The 20,745-nt window shown below is 43.2% G+C and overlaps 2 protein-coding genes, 1 long non-coding RNA gene and 1 pseudogene across 4 annotated transcripts in view; 3 read left to right on the forward strand and 1 right to left on the reverse strand.

The window, feature by feature from the left end:
- LOC117532296 (tubby-related protein 4-like) overlaps positions 1 to 5,301 on the forward strand; it is a 46,910-nt gene extending 41,609 nt beyond the window's left edge. The window contains 2 exon segments of the mRNA XM_034195615.1: positions 3,653 to 4,087; positions 4,220 to 5,301. Coding sequence (XP_034051506.1) covers positions 3,653 to 4,087; positions 4,220 to 4,620 — 836 coding nt within the window. The 3' untranslated portion in view covers positions 4,621 to 5,301.
- Positions 4,718 to 7,646, forward strand: LOC117531893 (annotated as a pseudogene).
- A 2,153-nt stretch (positions 7,647 to 9,799) lies between these two features.
- On the reverse strand, positions 9,800 to 19,167 carry LOC117532297. The gene is made up of 3 exons (XR_004566834.1): positions 19,156 to 19,167; positions 16,420 to 16,424; positions 9,800 to 9,984 (listed from the first exon to the last, which is right to left on the reverse strand). It is a non-coding gene; the product is annotated as an uncharacterized LOC117532297 (long non-coding RNA).
- LOC117532295 (tubby-related protein 4-like) overlaps positions 14,575 to 20,745 on the forward strand; it is a 30,779-nt gene continuing 24,608 nt past the window's right edge. For both annotated transcript variants that reach the window (XM_034195613.1, XM_034195614.1), the window contains exons 1-5: positions 14,575 to 14,724; positions 14,869 to 15,030; positions 17,564 to 17,744; positions 17,830 to 17,937; positions 18,299 to 18,465. In XM_034195613.1, the coding sequence (XP_034051504.1) occupies positions 14,647 to 14,724; positions 14,869 to 15,030; positions 17,564 to 17,744; positions 17,830 to 17,937; positions 18,299 to 18,465 (696 nt within the window). In that variant the 5' untranslated portion in view covers positions 14,575 to 14,646. The remainder of the gene's footprint in view (positions 14,725 to 14,868; positions 15,031 to 17,563; positions 17,745 to 17,829; positions 17,938 to 18,298; positions 18,466 to 20,745) is intronic.

Below are 20,745 nucleotides of genomic sequence, written 5' to 3' on the forward strand. Positions count from 1 at the left end.
CCTTGGCAACGAGGGCAGCAGCGAGCATGTCAGCACTCACATGATAAGGCAGGCTGCCCCATGTGATAAGATCTGTCTGATCATGTGAACACAAAGCAGGCGATCCGACTGTCACGTCCACTACGTGAGTTATGGATCACATAATGCGGTGTCCTTCTGCGCGCTGCTGGCTGGACACCTGGGCACACGACGCCGGCTGATGTGGACATGATATGAGCACATGGCTTCATTCATGTAAGTCCATTACCTTGTTTACGTCCATAACCATGTGCCATGTACAGAGGAACAGGAGGATGATTGTCTGCACTTTATAACAGGAATTAAATATTAGAAACTGCGGTTGTTTTTTTTTTTGTTTGCTTTAACAGTGACACCAGATTCATGACCAGTAACATGATTGTGCTACATTTAACAGTACATTCATTGTTCCTATAAAGTTCTGAATCTGTGCTCTCGCATTATTTTGTGCTACCATGTTTTTGTTGATTTATGTTATATATGGTATATATGATTTACAACCCCAATTCCAATGAAGGTGGGACGTTGTGTAAAATGTAAATAAAAACAGAATACAATGATTTGCAAATCCTCTTCAACCTGTATTCAATTGAATACACCACAAAGACAAGCTATTTAATGTTCAAACTGATAAACTTTATTGTTTGTGTGCAAATATTTGCTCATTTTGAAATGGATGCCTGCAACACATTTCAAAAAAGCTGGGACAGTGGTATGTTTACCACTGTGTTACATCACCTTTCCTTCTAACAACACTCAATAAGTGTTTGGGAACTGAGGACACTAATTGCTGAAACTTTGTAGATGGAATTCTTTCCCATTCTTGCTTGATGTACGACTTCAGTCCGGGGTCTCCGTTGTCATATTTTATGCTTCATAATGCGCCACACATTTTCAATCGGTGACAGGTCTGGACTGCAGGCAGGCCAGTCTAGTACCCACACTCTTTACTACGAAGCCACACTGTTGTCACACATGCAGAATGTGGTTTTGGCATTGTCTTGCTGAAATAAGCAGGGATGTCCCTGAAAAAGACGTTGCTTGGATGGCAGCATGTGTTGCTCCAAAACCTGGATGTACCTTTCAGCATTGATGGTGCCATCACAGATGTGTAAGTTGCCCATGACATGGACGCTAACACATTCCCATACCATATCACAGATGCTGGCTTTTGAAACTTTGCGCTTGGTAACAATCTGGGTGATCTTTGTCCTCTTTTGTCCAGAGGACACAACGTCCATGATTCCAAAAACAATTTGAAATGTGGACTCATGAGACCCACAGGACACTTTTTCCACTTTGCGGTCTGTCCATTTCAATGAACTCGGCCCCCAGAGAAGGTGGCAGTGTTTCTGGATGTTGTTGATGTATGGCTTTCGCTTTGCATGGTTAGAGTTTTAACTTGCACTTGTAGATGGAGCGGTGAACTGTGTTAACCGACAATGGTTTCTAAAGTGTTCCTGAGCCCACGCGCTAAGATCCTTTACACAATGATGTCGGTTTTTAATGCAGTACCGCCTGAGGATCGAAGGTCACTGGCATTCAATGTTGGTTTTTGGCCTTGTTGCTTACGTGTAGAAAATCCAGACTCTCTGAATCTTCTGATTATATTATGGACTGTAGATGATGGAATCCCTAAATTCCTTGCAATTGAACGTTGAGAAACATTGTTTTTAAACTGTTGGACTATTTTTTCATTCAGTTGTTCACAAAGTGTTGATCCTCATCCCATCTTTGCTTGTGAACAGCTGAGCCTTTTGGGGATGCTCCTTTTATACCAAATCATGACACTCACCTGTTTTCAATTAGATGTTCTTTGAGAATTCATAAACTTTCCCAGTCTTTTGTTGCCCGTCCCAGCTTTTTGAAAGTGTTGCAGGCATCCATTTCAAAATGAGCAAATATTTGCACAAAAACAATAAAGTTTATTAGTTTGAACATTAAATATCTTGTCATTGTGGTGTATTCAATTGAATATAGGTTGAAGAGGATTTGCAAATCATTGTATTTTGTTTTTATTTATATTTTACAACCATCCCAACCTTCATTGGAATTGGGGTTGTGTTATATATGATATATACTGATTTATGATATATGCTAGCATCTAATGCTACGCTGCTGTGGGAGCGCGATGTGGTGTCACAGTTTCCACGTGCTCTCACTGTGTTCGTGCGTGCACACACAAGTGTGCATGAAATCATCATCGCAGTATCCTGCACGCCTGTCCGACCGTGAGTCCCTACCCGACAGAAGGTGGAATTTTTCGCAGTCCGCCAACATTTTTTTTTTTTGCTCTTTTTTCGGCTGGTTCCTGCGCCTTTGCCCAACTTCATGTTTGTGTGAAGGGGCATAAAGTGAAAGGTTTACTCTGATTATCAAAAAAGTCCTTGGTGGAAGACATCACATCATCATCATACAATATTTCTCTGCAGCAAATTGTTTTTACATCCTTGGAAAAATACAACAAAAATAATGAGATTGTGATTGATAATCAACCAGCTCCAACAACATTTGCCATATGATTGACAGCCACTTGCCGTTTGTCCCTTGCCATGCAGCGAACATGATCAGCGTTTATCTCTGTGGTGGCAGTTACAGGTTGCCCAGCAGCCCAGTCTCACATTTGGTTTTCGTGCACCCGTCACGAAATTAGTCAAATTTTCGTGATGGTTTTTTTTTATTATGTTTTTTCAATTTCCATCTTTATGAAGACACAAGGAACAGTAAAATAAACAAAAAGACAACAACCAAAAACAGCAAACTGCCAGACCAGAGCCAATGAAGTAGTATAAACATACAACTGACGAGATCTATATCAAATTTACAGTCAGAAACTTTTATCCATGAGCAATAATCTGGCATTGAGCCAGGAAAGGTCCCCATATTGCAGCATGTCTGTGTTGTCTGTCCGTATTGTCCAGGCAAAGACGTTCCATCTGTACGCTGAGACCATTTCTCTAAGCCAATGTTCAAAACTTTCCAGGTCATCAGGATAAGTTTTTTGGGCAACTACCATTCCGAGTTGTATTGCTGACCATAAATCAGTTGTGTATCCCAAGCTGATAGAAGAACATCCGAATATTGCAATATGGTGATCTGGTTTAATATCTCGGAATAACATTTAGAAAACCAATTAAAAATTGCAGACCAAAACCCAAATACTCTGGGGCAAAACCGATGTGCTAGCGTTCCTTCAACAGAAGGACATTTATCACATTGAGAAGATACATTGGGAAACATTTTGCTTAGTTTTGTCTTTGAATGATATAATCTGTGAATTACTTTGTACTGGATAAGTCTATAGCGACTGTTAATGGAACAGGAGTGAACCTTTGACATGGCTTCATCCCATAGTTTGTATGGTACTTCTCAATTGAGATCTTTAGCCCAGGATACACGCAGATGTTCAGTGGAAACATGAATGATAAAACTATCATCAAACCTGGAAATCAAATGTTTAGAGTTGGGACAAAGCCTTAGATTCTCATAAAAAGAATCTGTGTTTGGAATAAAGTCAAAATCAGCTTGAACATTTCAGCCAACCCCCCAAACTGTTCATGAATTGACATCAGTACTTGGAAGGTATTTGATTCTCAGACACTTACTGGTTACTCTCCTTTGTGTTCTGGTGAAGTTATGGGGCCATCTGGAGTCGCTGGAGACAATCCTCCTTGCACAGCCAACATTCCCATTGCTCCAATCCACAGTCCTGCTCAAGCCATGTCCCCAACACAAAGTATTGGTCTGGTTCAGTCACTTCTGGCCAATCAGAATATTCAGCTTGATGTCTTGACCAACCCAACGCCAATGCAGCAGTGGCGGCGGCAGCGGCAGCTGCTTCTGTCCCTGTTGCTGATCATGCTCAGGATGCTGTTGCATCCCCATATCCAGTGCCATCTAGATATTCTAACCCTGGCAGGTGATCTTCAGTGGTTTGGAAATGAGTCCTCTGCTCCCTGGTACCCTACCTCCACCACCTCACCATCTCCCACCACAGCCACATCCTCAGCGGACTCATTCTCAGCAACCTCGCCAGCAGCAATCAAAGCAGTTACAACAAATTCAGCTGCAACAGCAACAGCAAAAAATACATCATCAGCCCCAACCACAGCAACAACCACCACCACAGCAGCAACAAATACAAGTGCAACATCAACAGCTTCAGCAACTGCTCCACCAACAGCCACTACAACATCATCAACAGCAGCAACAACAACAACAACAACAACAACATCAAGTTCAGCAACACCAACAAATGCAACAAAATCCACAACAGGTGTCCAGCCAGCAACTGCAGCACCAACAGCAAATTCAACAGCAGCAAATGCAGCTGCAGCACGAGCAGATGCAGCAACAGCAGCAACAGATGCAGCAACAGCAGCAACAAATCAGACAACAAATCCAGGAGATGAGACAGCAGCAGCAGCAGCTCCAGCAGCTAGCACCAGCAGATCCAGCAACAACATCAACAAATGCAGAGGCAGCACAGCAAATGCAGCAGCAACTCAAGATGCAGATGTCTCTTCCCCCTCCACCCTCCGGTTATCCAACTATTTCCTTACAACAGCTTCATCTTCTACCACATATTCCTCCTGCCAGTGAGCCTGGAACAGACCGGGGGGAGCATGCACACACTCTGAAGCCAAGTCTGCCACGGTCTTTACCTCCATCCTTCAATGACAACGATGGGTCTGTGGAGATGCAGATGAGGAAGGTGAATCCTCCTCCTCCATACCCTGGCACTGTGGTGTCCGGGGCAGCTGTTACAGCAGCTACCACACCTCAAACCCTTGTCACAAATTGCGATAGCCCAAGTGCCCTGTTGCCAGATACCTGTCTGAAAAAAGATGAATTCTTGCTTCACCCTGTCACCTTACATTACCCAACACCTCTAGGGTATGAGAGGATCACCACCTTTGACAGCAGTGGGAATGTGGAGGAGGTGTGTCGCCCACGCCGGCGACTCATTCACAACCAAAATGCATTTGCTGTTCATGGTATTGGAGGCTCAGCCACACTGAAAATCACGTCATCCGAGAGTAAAAAAATTCAGCTTCCTTACAGCTCTGCAACACTGAGTCGTCTTTCTGTCCCTCGATACACGATACCCAGTGGAGACCCTCCTCCTTACCCTGATCCAGCCAATCAGGTAACTGCCACCCTTCCTCCCCCACAGAGAATTGACAACAGTCTGATTCATGCCACTTTACGCTGTGACCGAAGGGACGTAGGACTCAAAGTGCCAACAGTGATGGAAACCTCAAGAACCCTTCCCACCAAGTCGAAAATTAACAGTGCCTTAGCACTTTCTTACCAGCAGAGGGTGCCCACTGCACTGTACACATGCACCCAGTGCAAGCAGCAACAGCAGCAGCACCAGCGTCAGTGTTAGTGGTGGCGGAACAACAAGTAGTGGCATTGCAGGTGCACGGTGGTGAGGCAGGACTTCCCACCAGCAAAGGTGCACATCATAGTACCATTATTGTGCACTCTAAAAGTGCCTCACCCATGGCCTCTCAGTCATCTTACAATTGCTGAGTGCTGTTGATAACAGCCGGGACAGAACAGTGTACGTTAACTCTGCTTTTACTGAAGATGAGACTTTAAACAGCAAGTCACATTGAAAAAATCCGTACGTCAGCTGGACTCTCGGCGATGGCAGTTTGACAGTTAAACGCCCTCCGCCTTACCAATGGGACAACTCCAATACAGAGGAGTTCTGGCTCATCCTGAGCAACAAATGTTAGCTCCCCCACCAGGACCACATAAACCACCAACACTTATCATCAGTCAAGCACAGCATTTAGACATGAAGCTGGCTACCTTTATCCTCACGACTAAACCTCCATCCAGTCCAAGCACAAAACACTCTGCTTTCCCATCAGTGGTTACCAGATATCCCTCTCACCTTTTCCTGGTGTAGGTCACAGTGGACCTCAACTTCAGACGTTACAGAACCCTCCACCACAATGTTCTCCTAATGAAGTGATTGCTCCAGTCCCTTTTGCTCAACAGGACCCCAATTTGGTCTTGCCACCAGGCTACCCTACAAATCTTGCTAATTTAGCTTGCTGTCCGCTACCCTCCAATGTACCCAGGAGCCAGTTCGTGTGCTGGACTTCAGCTGCATCCTGTTAACCTTCACCCCTGGAATCCTTACCCCTGCCCACCTCCCATGCAAGATCCTCCATCCCATCCAGCGCCTCCCCTTCCTACCAAAACTCACCAGGTTTTAGAGAAGCCCATTCTCTCCCCACCCCCTCCTACTGCGCCCCCCACCACCCACCACCCACCCCTCCCCCCTCCTCACCCACCCATAGAGCTGCCACCATCTAAAAGTGCCACAGAGGATTTAGCAGAATCCCAGCAACAGCTTTCCAGAGCCATCATCCCTAAATGAAAGCCCCGTACCACAGGAGTCGGAGCGCTTCAGCAAAAGGGCCGTAAGAGATTGGACAGCAGAGCTGAGGAGGGCAACATGCCCACTGTCTCAGAGGGCAAGTCCAGAAAGGATGGGCGTGGTCTCTCAGACTTCAACACTCTCATTGCCAGTCCAAGGCTTGGTGGTAGAGAGAAGAAAAAACCCAAGGGGCAGAGAGAACAGCTCAATAAGCCAAGAAGATGAGCAGGACCACAAATGAATTCCAGGACAGCTCGGAGAGCGAACCAGAGCTTTTTATTAGTGGTGACGAGCTCATGAACCAGAACCAGAGTAGCAAAAAAAGTTGGTAAGAACAAGCGCAGCCTGCGTATGGCCCAGTGAGCTGGAGGAGATAAAGAGCCGGAAGGCCAAATGAAAGAGAGGACCGCAGTTTGGGCAGCCAAGGATTTGTCTACGTTATGGCCAATAAACAGCCTTTATGGAATGAAGCCACGCAGGTCTACCAGCTTGACTTTGGAGGACGTGTTACCCAGGAGTCAGCAAAAAATTTTCAGATTGAGCTTGATGGTAGACAGGTACTCTAAAACATTTTTAATATCAGTAATTGGCAATTAAATGGTTTTAATTCTAACCTGTCTTTTGATATTTGACTTCTTTATTTTTTTAAGGTGATGCAGTTTGGACGAATCGATGGTTAATGCCTATATTTTGGATTTCCAGTATCCTTTTTCAGCAGTGCAGGCATTTGCTGTTGCCTTGGCCAATGTGACCCAAAGGCTTAAATGAACAGGCTGTATTTTACTGTCATACACTAAGTCAAAGGTGTGGAGTTTCTTGTTTGTTTGTTTTTTTATAGCAAAATTAGATGGTGTGACATCATTTTTAAAGTGGACATTAAAGTAGACACAAGTGGCACAAGTTGATCTTGCACTTGCAGATAATTTGCCATCACTGTGTAAGGTAAATTCAGTTTGTTATTAATGGTCCTAGAAAATATCTACCCATCAACTTTAGTTCATATACTTTATGGAATGAACTCCTGCTAAACGTTTTTATTTAAAAAAAATATTTGAGTAGTTCCTGAAACACAATCTACTCTTTACACCTTTCTCAGATGAAAGAATAAGCATAATACTGGTATATCCACCATTTTAAAAGGGTCACGGGGGGCTGGAGCCTAACGCACCAGTCATAGGGTGTGAGGCTGGGTTCACCCTGGACAGGACAAGCTTAATATATGTGAAAAGAAATGCTCAATATATATATATATATACAAAAATATAAACGCAACACTTTTGGTTTTGCTCCCATTTTGTATGAGATGAACTCAAAGATCTAAAACTTTTTCCACATACACAATATCACCATTTCCCTCAAATATTGTTCACAAACCAGTCTAAATCTGTGATAGTGAACACTTGTCCTTTGCTGAGATAATCCATCCCACCTCACAGGTGTGCCATACCAAGATGCTGATTAGACACCATGATTAGTGCACAGGTGTGCCTTAGACTGCCCACAATAAAAGGCCACTCTGAAAGGTGCAGTTTTGTTTTATTGGGGGGGATACCAGTCAGTATCTGGTGTGACCACCATTTGCCTCATGCAGTGCAACACATCTCCTTCGCATCATCCGTGAAGAGAACACCTCTCCAACGTGCCAAACACCAGCGAATGTGAGCATTTGCCCACTCAAGTCGGTTACGACGACAAACTGGAGTCAGGTCGAGACCCCGATGAGGACGACGAGCATGCAGATGAGCTTCCCTGAGACGGTTTCTGACAGTTTGTGCAGAAATTCTTTGGTTATGCAAACCGATTGTTTCAGCAGCTGTCCCGAGTGGGCTGGTCTCAGACGATCTTGGAGGTGAACATGCTGGATGTGGAGGTCCTGGGCTGGTGTGGTTACACGTGGTCTGCGGTTGTGAGGCTGGTTGGATGTACTGCCAATTCCTGAAACGACTTTGGAGACGGGTTATGGTAGAGACCATGAACATTCAATACACGAGCAACAGCTCTGGTTGACATTCCTGCTGTCAGCATGCCAACTGCATGCTCCCTCAAATCTTGCGACATCTGTGGCATTGTGCTGTGTGATAAAACTGCACCTTTCAGAGTGGCCTTTTATTGTGGGCAGTCTAAGGCACACCTGTGCACTAATCATGGTGTCTAATCAGCATCTTGGTATGGCACACCTGTGAGGTGGGATGGATTATCTCAGCAAAGGAAAAGTGCTCACTATCACAGATTTAGACTGGTTTGTGAACAATATTTGAGGGAAATGGTGATATTGTGTATGTGGAAAAAGTTTTAGATCTTTGAGTTCATCTCATACAAAATGGGAGCAAAACCAAAGTGTTGCGTTTATATTTTTGTTGAGTGGTATATATATATATATATATATATTATATATATATATATAATATATATATATATAATATATATATAATATATATATATATATATATATATATAGATATATATATATATATATATATATATATATATATATATATATATAATATATATATGCATTTTGCATTAATAGATGTTTCTTTATATTTATTGGGCTATTAAGCGATATGTGATGTCATCTAAAACTGCTAAATATTTTTCACTGCACCACACAATATAAAAATATTTTAAAAAAGTGAATATGAACACTGGGCCTTTTATCTGTTATGTGTTAAACCTGTTAGAGGATTTGTTTGAACAGATTTCTTATGGATGATAATATATTATGGATAATATTATAGATTATGGTATATTAATTTGTGCCAATATTTTCACTCATCAATGAAACATTGGAATGATTATTTTGTTATATCTGTGATATGGCTAAACATGTTTAGTCCTTCTCTGCAGCATGAACAGTTGAGTGCAGTTTTCAAAGTTTGTTTCTATTCATGCTACTTCTATGAAGTAAAAAATGTTCAGCATAGTAAACATTTGATTTTGTCATAATTATTAGCATCTTTCTGTGGCTTAAAGACTTCTGTTTAATTGTGCACATTTAAATGCACTCCCATTTTAACACCAAAATCCCTCTTTATACCAACTTTTAGTTGTCATAATTAGACTACAGAAGATCTGTATATGCCAAACACATCACTGTAGGGAAAATGAGAATAATATGAGTAAAGACAGGCTCGGTGTTGTTTTCCTTGGGTGTAATAATGCTCCTTGAATCCTGTATTGAATGTGAAGTATGTAGTTTGACTCTTTGGAAATAAATCAATGCTGCTTTAGACAGAGCTTGTTTGCACTGCGACCTTGTTCAAGCTGATGTTAAACTTGCAAAATGAAATATAAGCTGCTTCTGCATTTAGGAACTGACCTCATTATATGCTTAGAAAAGTGTGCTTACATGTTGTTAATTTCACTTAATGCTGTACTTTGCCTTTGCTGTGATATGGTGCTGACAGGATTTTGATGTTATAATTGCAAGAGAAAAAAAAAGACAGAGAAGAATAAGTTTGCAAAGTAATACGACATGTTTGTGTAGATAAGGTGCTAATATGTAAAGAAGCAAATGTGGACATTGGTCATTTATTTTTGGTTATTTATTTTGAGGACACAGAATTCTGTTTTTCTCATGCAGCTTCAGAGACTGATAGTGTTTATAAGCAGTACTGCCTAATGAATGAATCCCTGAATTCACCCCCCCCCTTTTGTGAAGGAAACAAAATGTTCTAAAGATTTACTTGACCTACAGACTGTCTGAAAACTAATAAAATTTTTTGTTCCAAATATTTTGGTTTTGTTCAATTGTAAGTTGGATTATTTTACTGTTGTAAGCAAACTTGTTCACAGCGTCATACGGTTAAAACTTTAATAATTGTTTGATATTTGAATGCTAAAGTCCTTTCCTTCAAGAAAGCTGTTAGCCACATGAAACTTTAAAATAGTCTATTGCACAAATAAAACACATTGGCTAGCAAATATAGGTGATTATGATACTAAACCATTAAATGTGATGCGACCAAACACAAATGGAACATTTTAAGATATAATTTGAGCCATCTTCATTTTTTTAAAAGATAGATTTTTTTTTTTTTGGTGCTGTGAACCTGTTTTATATTGTCATACAATGACAGAAACTGACAAATTTGCACAAAACATGGTATTGTTATGTGGGCCGCTGAGAGGAGGTACTGCTGGCCCACCACCACCAGAGGGCGCCCTGCTTGGAGTGCGGGCTCCAAGCACGAGAGGGCGCCAGACCCAGAAGAAGTGACAGCTGTCACTCATCCTCAGTACCAGCTGTCACTCATTCATCATCATCATCATCACCATAAAGGCCGGACTGCAACTCCACCTCCTCGCCGAGAATCGACTACCGAAGAGGTAATTTCCTCTGCTGACTCATATTGTTGAGTGATAATTTGGACTTCTTTTGCAGCCGTTATCCTGTGGTGTTCGTCCTTATCTGTGGGATTGGCGTTTGGTGTGACAGCGACGGCTTCGCCTCACACCCCAAACCAGATAAGTGGTTTAAACAGGAGCTGCACGTGTGTGTGATTGGAGGTGGAGGTGCTCCCTCCTAACTGAGTGCAGACTGTGGATTACTGAGTGTGCGGACCTCACACTCATTCATCTTGTCTTTGTTTTCTGCCAGCAGTACCAGTGGTCGACAGCCAAAGACAGAGGCCACCTGGGGACTCGGGACTTGGCGGCTCCGGTGTTCTTCAGACCGTTGGTGGTGGAAGCCGTGTGGGACGCGGCTTCTCTCTCGTCGGGGGGCTTCTATCTTCGAGCCTGCCCACACGTCACCTGGTGTTAATTGACTTTACAAATTTTGTGTATTTAGTTGTGTGTTGTCACAACATTAAATTGTTACTTTTTGGCTTATTCATTGTCCGTTCATTTGCGCCCCCTGTTGTGGGTCCGTGCTACGACACCTTCCCAACAGGATTTCTCGGCCATTCGTCATGGATTCCGAGGGGCGTCAACCCGAGCTTGAACGGCCAATGGAAGAGCCAGGAGCGCAGGCGTCAGCGGGAGGCGTGTTGAGTGAGCTGCAGCAGATCTTAACGCCTTCACGGCTCGGCTAGGTTTAGTGACCGAGCAGAATGTTCTCCTTAACCGGAGGGTGGAGGCTCTCACCGCCAGGGTGGAAGCGCGCGATCAGGGCGCTGCTGCAGCCACTCCTCTTGCTGGTCCTGGGCCCGTAACACACGTTCCACTGGTCGTTCAACGACCCCCCCCCCCCACCGTCCCCTGAAGCATACATAAGCCCTCCGGAACCGTACGGGGGCTGTGTTGAGACGTGCGCAGACTTCCTCATGCAGTGTTCGCTCGTCTTTTCACAGCGTCCTGTCATGTACGAGTCAGACGCCAGCTGGGTGGGTTATTATTAATCTGCTTCGAGGAGAGGGACACACCTGGGCTACGGCGCTTTGGGAGCAGAATTCACGGCTCCTAACGTCTTATGCTGGGTTTGTACGGGAGTTCAAACAAGTGTTTGACCATCCCAACAGAGGCGAGACCGCTTCGAGAGTGCTGCTGTCAATGAGACAGGGGCATCACAGCGCAGCCGAGTATGCAGTCGACTTCCGCATCGCGGCAGCGAGGTCCGGCTGGAATAACATTGCGCTCCGCGCCGCCTTCGTAAATGGACTGTCTCCGGTCCTGAAGGAGCACCTGTGGCTAAGAAGGAACCGCGGGATTTTGACGGGCTTGTCGATTTGGTTATACGCTTAGACAACCGTTTAAATGAGCATCGTCGGGAGCAGGCCGGGGGCGTGACCGGGCACGAGCCGTCCCTCCCCCTTCCGGTTCCGAAAAGGTGACGTCGTCCCCACGCTTCACTGCCAGAGAGCTCCGTGTGGCTACAGCTCCCCCTGCTGAGGAGGCTATGGACACGAGCAGGGCCAAAGTTAAGACAAACATCAGACAAAGGAGGCTGACCGCGGGGAGTGTTTTGTCTGCGGCTTGTGAGCACATGCAGAAGGACTGCCCCAAACGGTCAAACTACAATGACCGTCCTTAGAAACTGGGCTAAGGGCGGGCCATAACACGCATGCGGGGAAACCCCGCAAATCTGCATGAATCCCAGTAACGATCCTTTGTGGGGATTTAACCCTTCACGCCCCAGCACTGGTAGACACAGGGTCGGAAGGGAATCTGCTGGATAGCAGATGGGCAAAGGAAGTAGGGCTCCCCCTGGTGGCTCTGCCGGCACCATTGCAGGTGCGAGCACTAGATGGCACCCTGCTTCCGTTAATCACAATCAGACACAGCCTGTGACCTTGGTTGTGTCTGGAAATCACAGGGAGGAGATTGTGTTCCATGTAACACCTTCTACCTCCCGAGTGATTTTGGGATTTCCATGGATGGTGAAGCACAATCCCAGATAGATTGGCCGTCTGGGGTTGTGACGCAGTGGAGCGAAACCTGCCACTGGGAGTGTTTAGGATCCTCGGTTCCTCCGGTACGACGGCTAATGAGGAGGTTAAAGTCCCCCCCAATCTATCGGCGGTGCCAAAGGAGTACCACGATCTTGCTGACGTCTTCAGCAAAGATCTGGCGCTCACTCTTCCCCCGCACCGACGTACGATTGTGCCATCGATTTGGTCCCGGGCGCTGAGTACCCGTCCAGTAGGTTGTACAACCTCTATGTGTAAACGCAGCATAATATTGTAGCTTTGGTTCAAGATCCACTTACTTTGGCATAATAGCTACAAGGTTACATTATTTTTATTCAGGTCAAGATCATGCCAGATTCATATTGCCAATATGCTAAACCTTTATATTACACCTGAGGTACTTCATGAAGTGTTTGTTAATATGGATTGTTGAATAGAAATGTTGTTATTGTTAACACTATAGGTAACTAATGTATATATAGTATGCATAATTTGAGTGTATTCGTGTTGCTATAAATAAGAAAAATTTAAAGAAGTTTGGAAAATCCACTTTTTCATCACATATTATAACACGATTGGACCTCACTTTTTCAACCAGGTCATATTTTTTTCAAACCCACCTCAAGGCAATTGCATTGTGCGTTAGTCAATAGAAACCCATGAAATGAAAATTAAAGTAAATAAAAGGCCCTTGAGTCAATTCATTTAAGTACAAAAAAAAATGGAATGTAAAAAATGACCCTTGCGGATGTTACGCCGTCTGTCAAAACCAAGTGGGAGATATAGATGGTTAAAAGTCACATAAACTATAGCTAACATTTACACTTAGATGGCATTCTACTTTAAAATATGTATTATCCTATACATCGTCAATTTGTATAAAAGATATGTGTATTAAGAAATTATAACAAGTTGAAAACAACCTGAGAATTGTCCGTCAAAAATAACATCTGCAAGGGTCCATACTCTTATTAATTTCACTTTTCCATAATAGAAAAGTGAAATTTTTAAAGTTAATAGTTAATGAGTTATCTTGAGCTTTGTGTTTTATGAAAGAAATATATGTGTACTACAATTTCAAACTAGTTTGCAATAAAAACATGTAACTTGAAAAATTGACCTTTGTGTTACACTTTCATAACAATTTAGCATTTTGTGAGCCATATTTAGTTATCCTTTGTTATCCAAAAATTGTCTGAGCATAAAATGAACACTGCATTTACAATAACAACCTGAAATGGGGTGATGCACTGCAAAAATATTAAACTCAACATCTTCTGTGTCATCTCAGATTGGTAGAAAATATAATGTACTATTTACGATGGATTTTGGCATGCTGAATTCAAATATGACAATAAAAATGACTGGTTGGCTACTGTTTCTAAGATATTTAAGTCTTTACATTTTAAGCCTACATAATTATATTGTGTTGATAGTAGAGGTTTCATGATAAATTGTGCACATAGGTCTTTCATCTTTCTCTGACTGTTCATACAACATATAATAACATTTCACCTGTTTTTTTGTAACACTTTAAAAATCATCAAAAGGTAACCCTTAGTAGCATAGTAGCAGCATATCTTAAAACTAGAGCCAATCGACCATTTCAAACATCATTTTCATTCTCAGTGGCCCAAAATTAGTAAAGTTTGACTACATTTATTTCAGAAGTATTTTGACTGTTGATGAGTTGCCAAAATATTAATTAGCTGTGTGTTTCCCCATCTAAGCAAGATTGCATTCAACCTCCATTGTGTTTCAGGATTTTGCTCATGGTATTTGATTCATAACAGGTTTTCCTCCTTGTGTTTGGAATTATCTTGGCAGGTTGTCTTGGTGCGGTGGAATGAACCCTTTCAGAAACTGGCCACATGTGATATGGAAGGAGGGATTTTTGTGTGGATCCAGTATGAAGGACGGTGGTCTGTGGAGTTAGTGAATGACAGAGGGGCTCAGGTAGAAAGTTCAAAAAGAAGAAAATATTTAATCTTTTTTGTATCCTATGTATGTATTATTGATGATATACTGTATTAAAATCAGATTGCACATGGTAAAGATTGCATTGTGTCAGTATGCTGCACACAGATGTTTCTCCTGCAGGTGAGTGACTTCACTTGGTCACACGATGGCACTCAGGCACTTATCGCGTACAGAGACGGCTTTGTGTTAGTTGGCTCAGTCAGTGGACAAAGACACTGGTCCTCTGAGATTAACCTAGAGAGTCAAATCACCTGTGGCATCTGGACACCTGATGATCAGCAGGTAAACTATCTTGTGCTTGGACTTACAGCACTGTGCAAACACTTTAGGCACATAAGACTTTCGATTAAAATATACAGTTGCAGATAAGACAGCTGCAGATAATTTTAAAGTGATCGTAAAAACTATTAGATACAACAGGATTTTCATATATATTTGTAAGAGTGTTCCATGATGCATAACACAGAATGGCTGACGCACATCCAAAATGTCCCTCGTAACTATCTGATCTTAACCTACTGCCTTATAAAATGGCTGATGCACAAAATGTCCTTGTATTAATGTCCTGGTAAAACTATCAGATCCTTTTACAGCTGTCTAATTGATAAAACCATCTGATCTTTTTATATATGTTTAATTGATAAAACCAAAGTATTCATGTCTATTGGAAAAAGATTCAGCATGATGGAACACTGTTTTTATTGCATGAAACTACACTACATACATAAACACACACTATAAGATATTACATAACAACCATGAACACACCGTGAACAGACACCGCCCATTTTCACCACTCTGCAGCTAGCTCACTTCGACACTGACTCAAGCCAGGTTAAGGACTGCCCATATGGGGGTGGCTTAGACTGAACTACTATATTGGTGAACCCAATCATGCTCAAGTTTGAGCTTGTCTGCACTAATTTGGGATATACAGTCAACAAAAATATAAACGCAACACTTTTGGTTTTGCTCCCATTTTGTATGAGATGAACTCAAAGATCTAAAACTTTTTCCACATACACAATATCACCATTTCCCTCAAATATTGTTCTCAAAGCAGTCTAAATCTGTGATAGTGAGCACTTCTCCTTTGCTGAGATAATCCATCCCACCTCACAGGTGTGCCATATCAAGATGCTAATTAGACACCATGATTAGTGCACAGGTGTGCCTTAGACTGCCCACAATAAAAGGCCACTCTGAAAGGTGCAGTTTTGTTTATTGGGGGGGGGATACCAGTCAGTATCTGGTGTGACCACCATTTGCCTCATGCAGTGCAACACATCTCCTTCGCATAGAGTTGATCAGGTTGTCAATTGTGGCCTGTGGAATGTTGGTCCACTCCTCTTCAATGGCTGTGCGAAGTTGCTGGATATTGGCAGGAACTGGTACACGCTGTCGTATACGCCAGTCCAGAGCATCCCAAACATGCTCAATGGGTGACATGTCCGGTGAGTATGCCGACCATGCAAGAACTGGGACATTTTCAGCTTCCAAGAATTGTGTACAGATCCTTGCAACATGGGGCCGTGCATTATCCTGCTGCAACATGAGGTGATGTTCTTGGATGTATGGCACAACAATGGGCCTCAGGATCTCATCACGGTATCTCTGTGCATTCAGAATGCCATCAATAAAATGCACCTGTGTTCTTCGTCCATAACAGACGCCTGCTCATACCATAACCCCACTGCCACCATGGGCCACTCGATCCACAACATTGACATCAGAAAACTGCTCACCCACACGACGCCACACACGCTGTCTGCCATCTGCCCTGAACAGTGTGAACCGGGATTCATCCGTGAAGAGAACACCTCTCAAACGTGCCAAACGCCAGCGAATGTGAGCATTTGCCCACTCAAGTCGGTTACAACGATGAACTGGAGTCAGGTCGAGACCCCGATGAGGACGACGAGCATGCAGATGAGCTTCCCTGAGACGGTTTCTGACAGTTTGTGCAGAAATTCTTTGGTTATGCAAACTGATTGTTTCAGCAGCTGTCCGAGTGGCTGGTCTCAGACGATCTTGGAGGTGAACATGCTGGATGTGGAGGTCCTGGGCTGGTGTGGTTACACGTGGTCTGCGGTTTTGAGGCTGGTTGGATGTACTGCCAAATTCTCTGAAACGCCTTTGGAGACGGCTTATAGTAGAGAAATGAACATTCAATACACGAGCAACAGCTCTGGTTGACATTCCTGCTGTCAGCATGCCAATTGCATGCTCCCTCAAATCTTGCGACATCTGTGGCATTGTGCTGTGTGATAAAACTGCACCTTTCAGAGTGGTCTTTTATTGTGGACAGTCTAAGGCACACCTGTGCACTAATCATGGTGTCTAATCAGCATCTTGATATGGCACACCTGTGAGGTGGGATGGATTATCTCAGCAAAGGAGAAGTGCTCACTATCACAGATTTAGACTGGTTTGTGAACAATATTTCAGGGAAATGGTGATATTGTGTATGTGGAAAAAGTTTTAGATCTTTGAGTTCATCTCATACAAAATGGGAGCAAAACCAAAAGTGTTGCGTTTATATTTTTGTTGAGTGTAGTTGAAATGAGCTGAAAATCCAATAAATTTTGTTGAAGTTATTGTGAGTACAAGAATCAGTGCTCTTTACAGTAAAGTTGGTAGGTTTTAGAGAAACCTCATCATGCTCAAATTCAGTCTCATCCAAGATACATTGAAGAGATACTTTGATATGAGCTTTAAAGGTAGCTTGTCTCACATCAAACCACCTCATTTATTTATTGTGCCGCATGTGAGGCTATTTTATGCTCGACATGTTCATTTTATCACATCCCTTCAGGTTTTCTTTGGTACAGCAGACGGTCAGGTGATAGTGATGGACTGTCATGGGCGGATGCTCGCACACGTTCTTTTGCACGAGTCCGATGGGATTGTGAGCATGTCATGGAACTGCCCTGACTTCTTGGTGGAGGACAGTACAGAGAGCGACACGGACTCTGACGACAACATTTTGCCTTTAGGTATGAACCCATTTCCAAGCTGCTCTTGGGAATGGTTGTCTGAGTTCAGTGTGCAAAAGGATGACATTTTCTTTTTTCCTCCAAGTGCGCAGAGTCAAGCCTTTGTTGACCGTCACCTTCTTATCAGGAGACATCAGTTTAATGAACAACTATGATGACCTTTCTCCTGCTGTAATACGATCAGGTCTGAAAGGTAGGATCCCGACTCTTGAAGACACAAAAATTTGTTCACTAATATTAGTTATACGAGGGATGATTGAGAGGTTTTGAGCCAGACCCAGAAAAAGTAGGGTGTGGTTATCCATCTTTTGTATTCTGAGAAACCAGCATTTCTCAACATTGCACCTCCTGAGTCAAAACTTAACACATTCTCAAGAAATGTTGGTTTCTCAGAATGGAAAAGATGGAGAACCACACCCTACTTTTCTGGGTCAGGCTCAGAGCTTCTCAATTGCCCCTTATATGTTGACTATAGGTGTGTCACCTCAGCTTATGGAGTTTTTGGGTGTTGGTGACACATGCTTGTAGGTTTCACACTTGTCCTTGTCCTCCAGATGTTGAGGCCCAGTGGTGCTCCCAGGGAGACCTCCTAGCTGTGGCCGGCATGGAGCGTCATGGAATCCCTGCAGACATTGCCTGTGCATCCATCATGAGGAATGCCCTTGTTAAGTTCTATAATGTACAAGGGGAACACATCTACACTCTGGAAACACCTGCACAGGTGGGACCAGCAGAATTTTCAGTAGCACAGTTAAAACAGAGACAACCAGACAACCCAATTCAGTTCAATTTAATAAGCTTATAAAGCACCAAATCACAACAAAAGCCGTCCCAAGTTGCCTCACACACAAAATATATATACATATACATAACATATACATAAAAATTAAAATAAATAAATAAAAAATTCAAGTACATAATTAAAAACAGAAGTAAGAGAATAAAACAGATCAAAAATAAAAACCATTCATAAGAAAGAGAATAAAAATATGTTTTAAGTCTTGACTTAAAAATGTCCACGGACTCCGACTGCCGCAGATCCTCACTATATTTTGCAGATGGAAAAAAAGCAGTCCTAATAACATCCCTGATATGGAGGTCAAAGGACAACGTGGGATCAAAAAATCACCCCAACGTTCCTCACTTGACACACAAACCCAGGCTGTTTGCCAGCTGGTCAAATTGATGCTGATGACTCGCTGGACCAAGAACCATCACCTCAGTCTTATCAGAGTTTAAAAGTAGGAAGTTACTAGACATCCAGTTTCTCACTGATAGAAGACAGTCCTCCAGGGATTTTATGGGAATGAGATTTCCCGCTTTTATTGTCATGTACAACTGAGTATCATCATCATAACAATGAAAGGCAATCCCAAAACGCTGCAGTATATGCCCAAGGCGCGCTACAGACAGGGAGAAAATCAAGGGGCCTAAAACAGATCCCTGTGGAACCCCGAATCTCATGTCACTAAAGCGCCTTTCACACCGGGGGTGCTCTCGGTTGCTCCCAGTTGCGCCGTGCGTCATTATGACGATGCCGCGTGGAAGCAACTCAGTGCAGAGACGATGCAGCTCGGCGCCACAACAGCGCGAGGGGCGCAAAGGAGGAAGCAAGTTGGGTGCCGAAAAATTAAACCTGTTTAATTTTTTGGGCGTCCTGTGCTCGACGCAGAAAGGAAGTGGTTCCAGCACAAGTCGGGGCAAAGAGGCGTAACTTGGGGCAAAGAGGCGTTACCCGGCGTGACTTTGAGCCAATTTATGATTCCTGCTGTGTTCCATTGTTCCCGCAGTATAAATCACGCAGGATTGTTTTATACCGTGTACTTAATGCAGTAAAAACTACATGCTGAAAAAAAAGACCACAGAAAAAAATGCTGATTGCAGCTCAGCTCCTTCTCTGTGTGGAGCTGTCTGGTGAAGAGACGCACTGAGAAGCAGCTGCAGCTTCTTCTCTCACAAATGTGTTTAAATAAAATCCATAAAAGTCCTCCTCACACGCTGATTGCCAGAAATATCCAGTAAAAAGTCCGGACATCTCTAGTCCACTCATGGATGTTCGTTCACGCGCACACGTGTGAACAATTAAAGAAAAAAAAAGTCTGGCTGCAGGCATTAGTTCCTTGTTCTCTGCTCATACTCTCACATCACAGTTAAAAAAGGACAAAAAAGGACATAAGTCCTGAGACAGGACATGTCAACATCAAGTAGAACTCCAGACATCTCCACATTTGCTTAAGGACGATTCGCTCGCGTGCACGTGTGCGTGCATCTTGCGGTCAAAGGAGGAAAGATAAACTATAACAGAACTCATAGCACAGCCCTGCAGCTCTGCACAAGAACAAATATAAAATAGAAGAGAAGTCAGAGTGCACAGTCTGTCTGCAGGCAAACTGCACTCTGACTTCTCTGTGCAGAGAACCTGCAGGCTGCATTCTCACCTCCTCTCTGCCCCCTGCTGCATGCACCTGACGCAGATATTCCTGCGTCGTCATGACACCACAGGAAGCAACTGGGAGCAGCCCCGGTGTGAAAGGGGCTTAAGGTTAGAGGTAGTGTTATTTTACAAAAGACACTGAGAATGACTGGACATGTATGACGTCAACCACGCAAGAGCACTTCCAGTAATCTCAAAAAGATTCTCCAACCTATCAAACAAAATATCATGATTCACAGTATCAAATGCAGCACTAAGATCCAAAAACACCAAAACTGTAGTGGTGTCTGAGTCCATTGCTCGCAGAAGATCATTCACTACTTTAGTGAGCAATGTCTTTGTGGAGTGATATTTCCTAAAAGCAGACTGCAACGGCTCAAAAAGATCATTTTCAATGAGGTGGTCCACAAGCTGCCGTGAAACCACCTTTTCCAAAATTTTGGAACAGAATGATAGATTTGATATCGGCCTGTAATTTTTCAATACACTAGGGTCAAGATTTGAGTTCTTAAGTGATGGTTTAATCACTGCAGATTTAAAACATTTTGGAACAGACCCAGAGGTTAA

Source organism: Thalassophryne amazonica, chromosome 19 (genome assembly GCF_902500255.1).
Source record: "Thalassophryne amazonica chromosome 19, fThaAma1.1, whole genome shotgun sequence".
Classification (NCBI taxonomy): domain Eukaryota; kingdom Metazoa; phylum Chordata; class Actinopteri; order Batrachoidiformes; family Batrachoididae; genus Thalassophryne; species Thalassophryne amazonica.